This window comes from Ornithodoros turicata, chromosome 2 (assembly GCF_037126465.1).
Source record: "Ornithodoros turicata isolate Travis chromosome 2, ASM3712646v1, whole genome shotgun sequence".
In the NCBI taxonomy this organism is placed as follows: domain Eukaryota; kingdom Metazoa; phylum Arthropoda; class Arachnida; order Ixodida; family Argasidae; genus Ornithodoros; species Ornithodoros turicata.
This window is the reverse complement of record NC_088202.1, coordinates 81,206,155-81,214,938: the sequence shown is the minus strand read 5'-3', so window position 1 is coordinate 81,214,938 and position 8,784 is coordinate 81,206,155. Positions and strand designations below refer to the sequence as shown.

The 8,784-nt window shown below is 51.8% G+C and overlaps 1 protein-coding gene across 1 annotated transcript; it reads left to right on the top strand.

Annotated features, from left to right (window-relative positions):
- Positions 1-4,523: 4,523 nt before the first annotated feature.
- On the top strand, positions 4,524-8,471 carry LOC135384827 (uncharacterized). Its single transcript, XM_064614011.1, has one exon. It carries the CDS (start codon positions 4,524-4,526, stop codon positions 8,469-8,471), a length of 3,948 nt encoding a protein of 1,315 aa, XP_064470081.1.
- The last annotated feature ends 313 nt before the right edge of the window (positions 8,472-8,784 follow it).

Below are 8,784 nucleotides of genomic sequence, written 5' to 3'. Positions count from 1 at the left end.
TTCCCAGTGCGACATAGACGAAATTGCTAAAAACGTGCACACCAGCCCTTTAAAGTGCATCCTGCCGGTAGCTGGGTCGCTGGTACCATATCACCAAGTAATCAGTCAGCTCAGGACGCTTCGCTGTGTTCCCAGTGCGACATAGACGAAATTGCTAAAAACGTGCACACCAGCCCTTTAAAGTGCATCCTGCCGGTAGTTGGGTCGCTACAACCATATCACCAAGTAATCAGTAAGTTCAGGACGGTTTGCTGTATTCCCAGCGAGACATAGACGACATTGCTAAAAACGTGCACACCAGCGCTTTAAAGTACATCTTGCCAGTAGTTGGGTCGCTGGCACCATATCACGAAGCAATCAGTCAGCTCAGACGCTTCGCTGTATTCCCAGTGCGACATAGACGAAATTGCTAAAAACGTGCACACCAGCCGTTTAAAGTGCACCCTGCCGGTAGCTGGGTCGCTGGTACCATATCACCAAGTAATCAGTCAGTTCAGGACGCTTCGCTGTGTTCCCAGTGCGACATAGACGAAATTGCTAAAAACGTGCACACCAGCCCTTTAAAGTGCATCCTGGCGGTAGTTGGGTCGCTACAACCATATCACCAAGTAATCAGTAAGTTCAGGACGGTTTGCTGTATTCCCAGCGCGACATAGACGACATTGCTAAAAACGTGCACACCAGCGCTTTAAAGTACATCTTGCCGGTAGTTGGGTCGCTACAACCATATCACGAAGCAATCAGTGACTTCAGGACGTTTTGCTGTCTTCCCAGTGCGGACTAGACGAAATTGCTAAAAACGTGCACACCAGCCCTTTAAAGTGCATCCTGCCAGTAGTTGGGTCGCTGGAACCATATCACCAAGTAATCAGTCAGCTCAGACGCTTCGCTGCATTCCCAGTGCGACGAAAATGCTAAAAACGTGCACACCAGCCCTTTAAAGTGCATCCTGCCGGTAGTTGGGTCGTTGGCACCATATCAACAAGTAATCAGTCAGCTCTGGACGCTTCGCTGTGTTCCCAGTGCGACATAGACGAAATTGCTAGAAACGTGCACACCATCCCTTTAAAGTGCATACTGCCGGTAGTTGGGTCGCTGGCACCATATCACCAAGTAATCAGTCAGCTCAGGACGCTTCGCTGCGTTCCCAGTGCGGCATAGACGAGATTGCTAAAAAACGTGCACACAGCCCTTTAAAGTGCATCCTGCCGGTAGTTGGGCCGCTGGCACCATATCACCAAGTAATCAGTCAGCTCAGGACGCTTCGCTGTGTTCCCAGTGCGACAGACGCAATTGCTAAAAACGTGCACACCAGCCCTTTAAAGTGCATCCTGCCGGTAACTGGGTCGCTGGTACCATATCAACAAGTAGTCAGTCAGCTCCGGACGCTTCGCTGTGTTCCCAGTGCGACATAGACGAAATTGCTAAAAACGTGCACACCAGCCCTTTAAAGTGCATCCTGCCGGTAGCTGGGTCGCTGGTACCATATCACCAAGTAATCAGTCAGCTCAGGACGCTTCGCTGTGTTCCCAGTGCGACAGACGCAATTGCTAAAAACGTGCACACCAGCCCTTTAAAGTGCATCCTGCCGGTAGCTGGGTCGCTGGTACCATATCACCAAGTAATCAGTCAGTTCAGGACGCTTCGCTGTGTTCCCAGTGCGACATAGACGAAATTGCTAAAAACGTGCACACCAGCCCTTTAAAGTGCATCCTGCCGGTACTTGGGTCGCTACAACCATATCACCAAGTAATCAGTAAGTTAAGGACGGTTTGCTGTATTCCCAGCGCGACACAGACGACATTGCTAAAAACGTGCACACCAGCGCTTTAAAGTACATCTTGCCGGTAGTTGGGTCGCTGGCACCATATCATGAAGCAATCAGTCAGCTCAGACGCTTCGCTGTATTCCCAGTGCGACATAGACAAAAGTGCTAAAAACGTGCACACCAGCCGTTTAAAGTGCACCCTGCCGGTAGTTGGGTCGCTGGCGCCATATCAACAAGTAGTCAGTCAGCTCAGGACGCTTCGCTCTGTTCCCAGTGCGACATAGACGAAATTGCTAAAAACGTGCACACCAGCCCTTTAAAGTGCATCCTGCCGGTAGTTGGGCCGCTGGCACCATATCACCAAGTAATCAGTCAGCTCAGGACGCTTCGCTGTGTTCCCAGTGCGACATAGACGAAATTGCTAAAAACGTGCACACCAGCCCTTTAAAGTGCATCCTGCCGGTAGCTGGGTCGCTGGTACCATATCACCAAGTAATCAGTCAGTTCAGGACGCTTCGCTGTGTTCCCAGTGCGACATAGACGATATTGCTAAAAACGTGCACACCAGCCCTTTGAGGTGCATACCGCCGGTAGTTGGGTCGCTGGCACCATATCACCAAGTAATCCGTCAGCTCAGGACGCTTCGCTGTGTTCCCAGTGCGACATAGACGAAATTGCTAAAAACGTGCACACCAGCCCTTTAAAGTGCATCCTGCCGGTAGTTGGGTCGCTACAACCATATCACCAAGTAATCAGTAAGTTCAGGACGGTTTGCTGTATTCCCAGCGCGACATACACGACATTGCTAAAAACGTGCACACCAGCGCTTCAAAGTACATCTTGCCGGTAGTTGGGTCGCTACAACCATATCACGAAGCAATCAGTGACTTCAGGACGTTTTGCTGTCTTCCCAGTGCGGACTAGACGAAATTGCTAAAAACGTGCACACCAGCCGTTTAAAGTGCATCCTGCCAGTAGTTGGGTCGCTGGAACCATATCACCAAGTAATCAGTCAGCTCAGAAGCTTCGCTGCATTCCCAGTGCGACGAAAATGCTAAAAACGTGCACACCAGCCCTTTAAAGTGCATCCTGCCGGTAGTTGGGTCGTTGGCACCATATCAACAAGTAATCAGTCAGCTCTGGACGCTTCGCTGTGTTCCCAGTGCGACATAGACGAAATTGCTAGAAACGTGCACACCATCCCTTTAAAGTGCATACTGCCGGTAGTTGGGTCGTGGCACCATATCACCAAGTAATCAGTCAGCTCAGGACGCTTCGCTGCGTTCCCAGTGCGGCATAGACGAGATTGCTAAAAAACGTGCACACAGCCCTTTAAAGTGCATCCTGCCGGTAGTTGGGCCGCTGGCACCATATCACCAAGTAATCAGTCAGCTCAGGACGCTTCGCTGTGTTCCCAGTTCGACATAGACGAAATTGCTAAAAACGTGCACACCAGCCCTTTAAAGTGCATCTTGCCGGTAGCTGGGTCGCTGGTACCATATCACCAAGTAATCAGTCAGTTCAGGACGCTTCGCTCTGTTCCCAGTGCGACATAGACGAAATTGCTAAAAACGTGCACACCAGCCCTTTAAAGTGCATCCTGCCGGTAGTTGGGCCGCTGGCACCATATCACCAAGTAATCAGTCAGCTCAGGACGCTTCGCTGTGTTCCCAGTGCGACATAGACGAAATTGCTAAAAACGTGCACACCAGCCCTTTAAAGTGCATCCTGCCGATAGTTGGGTCGCTGGTACCATATCACCAAGTAATCAGTCAGCTCAGGACGCTTCGCTATGTTCCCAGTGCGACATAGACGAAATTGCTAGAAACGTGCACACCAGCCCCTTAAAGTGCATTCTGCCGGTAGTTGGGTCGGTACAACCATATCACCAAGTAATCAGTCAGTTCAGGACGCTTTGCTGTGTTCCCAGCGCGACATAGACGACATTGCTAAAAACGTGCACACCATCCCTTTAAAGTACATCCTGCCGGTAGTTGGGTCGCTGACACCATATCACGAAGCAATCAGTCAGCTCAGACGCTTCGCTGTGTTCCCAGTGCGACATACACGAAATTGCTAAACACGTGCACACCAGCCCTTTAAAGTGCATCCTGCCGGTAGTTGGGTCGCTGGCATCATATCACGAAGCAATCAGTGAGTTCAGGACGCTTCGCTGTGTTACCAGTGCGACCTAGACGAAATTGCTAAAAACGTGCACACCAGCCCTTTAAAGTGCGCCCTGCCGGTAGTTGGGACGCTGGCACCATATCACGAAGCAATCAGTCAACTCAGGATGCTTCGCTCTGTTCCCAGTGCGACCTAGACGAAATTCCTAAAAACGTGCACACCAGCCCTTTAAAGTGCATACTGCCAGTAGTTGGGTCATTGGAACCATATCACCAAGTAATCAGTCAACTCAGGATGCTTCGCTGTGTTCCCAGTGCGACCTAGACGAAATTCCTAAAAACGTGCACACCAGTCCTTTAAAGTGCATCCTGCTGGTAGTTGGGTCGCTGGAAGCATATCAACAAGTAATCAGTCGGCTCAGGACGCTTTGACGTGTTCCCAGTGCGACATAGATGAAATTGTTACGTGCACACCAGCCCTTTAAAGTGCATCCTGCCGGTAGTTGGGTCGCTGGCACTATATCGCCAAGTAATCAGTTAGCTTAGGATGCTTCGCTGTGTTCCCAGTGCGACCTAGACGAAATTCCTAAAAACGTGCACACCACCCCTTTAAACTGCACCATGCCTATATGTACACTGTAAAAGAAGTTAAGACGTCCTTCGTCCTTCGTCGGCTGCGTCAGTACAGACACTTTCTGCTACAGACAGCCCGCATCTGCCTCGAGGGCTCCAACGGCCTCAAGCAATTCGTCCGCCTTTTGCTGGATGGAGGAAGCCAGCGAAGCTTTGTTCGGCGTGACGTTTCACTGGCCGTCGGATGTCACTCGGTAGGCTTCGAGGATTTAACCATCCACACCTTGGGCAACAAAAGCGCCCGCCGCACAAAGTACAACAGCGTTCAGTGCACACTGCACAGCCAATCTTCTGCACATAGTGTGGTAATCAACGCCATCGAGTACGAGCACATCTGTTCCGATGGGCTTCCATCCGTGCCATCCGGCATATCCAGTCAACTCAAGAGAATGGGGCTCCAGTTAGCAGATGAGCCTTCGGCCCCTTCCAGCGTCATCTCCGTTCTAATTGGATCCGATCACTACTGGAAGGTCGTCACCGGAAACACCCTGCGATTGTCGAAAGACCTGGTAGCAGTAGAAACCTTGTTCGGGTGGACGGTGCAGGGCGCTTTTCGCTTCAGACCCGCGAATGAGGTAGAAGTGATGAGGATTGGCGTGCAAACAGAGGAACCGGACCGACAGATTGATCTGCAGTTGCAAGCATTTTGGGAGCTAGAACACCTCGGCATTATTGATCAGCAGCAATCCAACGATACAGATGGCACTGTCCTTCAAGAATTTCGTGCGACTGCCAAGCTGTGCGGCGGTCGATATGTTGTGCGGCTCCCAAGGGATCCGGGCAAAGGCTCCTTACTGGGTGACAACAAGGCCCTAGCGGTACAAAGACTCCAAAGGATAACGAAGAAATTGCTCTCCGACCAAGCAGTTATGGATGAGTACGACTCAACGATACGACAGTACCTGACGAACGATCATGCCGAGCGAATGGCTGACCCCGCCGTTGTTTCAGGACCACTGTACTACATGCCTCACCATGCAGTCATTCGTAGGGACCGAGAGACAACGAAGGTTCGGATAGTGTTCGATGCCTCATCAAAGGCTCCCGGTTGTCTCTCGCGCAACGAAACGCTTCATGCAGGGCCAAACTTGAACCCTGACGTCCTGGAACTCCTCCTACAATTTCGAGCCTTTCGAATTGCTGTAACAGCGGACGTTGAAAAAGCTTTTCTGCAGATCCTGTTGGAAGAGGCTGACAGAGATTCGTTACGCTTCCTTTGGTATTCGACGACTCCAAAGAACGGCGAACCTTTACCGTCAGTTGAGACTTGGAGGATGACGCGTGTCCCTTTCGGTGCCAAGTCGAGCCCATTTCTACTAGCAGCCACCATACGTCATCACTTACAGTCCGTAGAGACAACGTATACTCCGACTGCTTCGCTACTTGCGTCACACTTTTACGTCGACGACCTAGTCGTCGGATTGGACACTGTTGAAGAGGCGCTAACGCTATACCATCAGGCACGACAGATCCTTCGAGCGGCCAGTATGAAGCTTGTAAAGTGGACCAGCAACTGCGCACCGTTACGCAGTACCTTCGAAGCGGATGGGACAACGTCCGCCTCGGATACATCGCTGAAGAAGGTGTTAGGGCTCGTCTGGGACGTCGACACTGACGAGTTGCGTTATTCCCTGAAGTCAATCTCCGAGTTTCTTGAAAAGAGGACCGACACTAAACGTTGCGTACTGCAGACGGCATCGCGTGTGTACGATCCACTGGGCTACATAGCGCCGTTTGTGATTACGATCAAGATTTTACTGCAGCGCATCTGGCTTTCCAAAATACAATGGGATGATCGTCTCCCCGAAGATCTGATGGGAACGTGGCTGTCTTGGTGCCAGGAAGTTCCGCTGATCTCTCGAATTTCGATACCTCGGACGCTATCGGACTCTGCATCAATTGCCGCAGCATCCAAAACGCTGCACGTGTTTTGCGATGCTAGCCCCAAAGCGTATGGCGCTGTTGTTTATCTAGTGACCGAACGAGACAAGGCACACTCCGAGGCGAGCCTTCTGCTAGCTAAGAGCAGAGTTGCTCCTGTGAAGCATGTTTCTCTACCCAGACTAGAGCTCATGGGTGCTGTCATTGCCGCACGACTGCTCAGGTGCGTCAGAGCCACGCTATCCATGCCCGAGGTAGAAGCAGTTTTGTGGACTGACTCTGAAGTCGCACTACATTGGATTCATGGGTCATCACAGGAATGGAAACCATTTGTTAAGAACCGAGTAGTCGACATACAGGAGATCACAGATTCACGGCAGTGGAGACACTGTCCTGGTTGCGACAATCCCGCGGACCTGCTTACCAGAGGCATAAATTGTCTTCGTTTGCTGGATGATGTCTGCTGGTGGCACGGCCCATCGTGGCTTTCTAATCGAGCCAACTGGCCTCCCCTGTGGTACCAATCTGACATGATCGTCGACGAAGTTCGGATGGAAGCGAAGCCGGCTACGGTCTGCTGTGCGCCACTCACGACGCACAGTCCCCTTCTCGATATTACGGACTTCGGTTCGCTGCATCGGCTGCTTCGAGTGACAGCATGGACGAAGCGATTTCTCCATAACTGCAGCCACACGGATAAAAGGGAAGGGGCGGTGAGTGCTGAAGAATTGGCCGCGGCCGAGACCTACTGGATACATATTGCCCAGCGCCAGCGTTTCGGTGCGAAGCCAACCAATCACAAGTCACTAAAGAGCACTTCGGTTTTCTACGACGACAACAACATCATTCGTCTGAAAGGACGCCTGCAATACGGCGAGTTTTCCGAACCCTTAAAGTATCCGATCATCATTCCCGCAGACCACCACTTCACTGCCTTGCTGGTGTCGTCTACCCACGTCAGACTTCTTCACGCTGGCGTTCAGGAAACCTTGGCGGACTTACGTGAGCGTTATTGGGTAATACGTGGCCGCCAGGTTGTGAGGAAGGTCCTGCACCGCTGTCTTGTTTGCCGACGAGAGAGGGCACGAGCCTGCTCGGAACCTACTGCACCACTTCCGAGGGATCGGGTGCTTCCTTCGCCACCGTTCGAGACAGTGGGCACCGACTATGCCGGCCCTCTGCATTTCCGATCACCCGAGGGAGATGAAGCCGGCAGGTGTTACCTGTTGATATTCACCTGTGCCATCACGAGAGCCGTTCACCTTGAACTCACGAAGTCAATGACGGCGCACGACTTTCTACAAGCCTTCCAGAAATTTATATCTCGCCGAGGACTTCCACGAACGGTGTATTCCGACAATTTTCGGACGTTCAAGCGAGCGCAACGGGATCTAAGCCTGGCAGCGCTCTCTCAGCATCCAGCGGTGACCGGATTACTTTCTTCCCACCGGGTCACCTGGAAGTTCATTGCGGAAAGGGCAGCCTGGTGGGGGGGATTTTGGGAGCGCCTCATCCGCAGCATCAAGACATGCCTGCGCAAAATACTAGGAAGAAGCACGCTCGACTACGACGCCCTAGGAACAGTTATCGTGCAGCTTGAGGCAGTCCTTAACTCCCGGCCCCTGGCATACGCATCGGAAGATCCAGATGACATTGCCGTCATCACACCCGCTCACTTTCTGGTAGGCAAGAGGCTCACCGCTCTGCCATCAATTCCGTCGCAAGGGCTATCCACTGGGAACGAGTCGACCTCCGAGCAACTGAGACGGCGCTGGAGGTACATGGAGAGAATGACCGACTTACTGCGTAGCAGGTGGATCAAGGAGTACATTTTGTACTTGAGATCCGCACATATTTACAAACCTCTCGCCTCTGACACTGTGAAGATAGGAGACATTGTCCTTGTCTCTAACGAGAAGTCCCGCGTGCTATGGCCCCTTGCCAGAGTCCAAGACGTGAGGGTCAGCGGAGACGGATGTATCCGCTCATGCAGGCTGAAGCTGCCTGACGGTCACACCATAAATCGACCAATCCAGCTGCTCCACAAACTAGAAGCAGGCTAGTTTGACCGCAAGCCACGTTGACCACGTTGCACCGTCATCGGTTCTTCACTTTCTCGTTGGGGGAGTGTAAAAGAAGTTAAGGGTTCTGGCCCGCATCTCATGGGCTCGCGGTGCAGGCATTCTGCCGCCATTGTTCTTTCTCGTTCATTAAACACTAGGCACTCCACCCTTACGGACGTCTCCTCCTTCTTATTTAATATACACTTTTCAGATGGCTGCGCCGCAAACACAGCAAAGCGGCCCCTGCATACCTTTCCTTCTAGTTTTTTCGTTATCAATAATAGATAAACCGTCCACCCCACACACATAAAAA

Excerpts from the sequence above, each read along its gene's own strand:
- LOC135384827 (XM_064614011.1), top strand. The coding sequence starts at position 4,524 with ATGTACACTGTAAAAGAAGTTAAGACGTCCTTCGTCCTTCGTCGGCTG.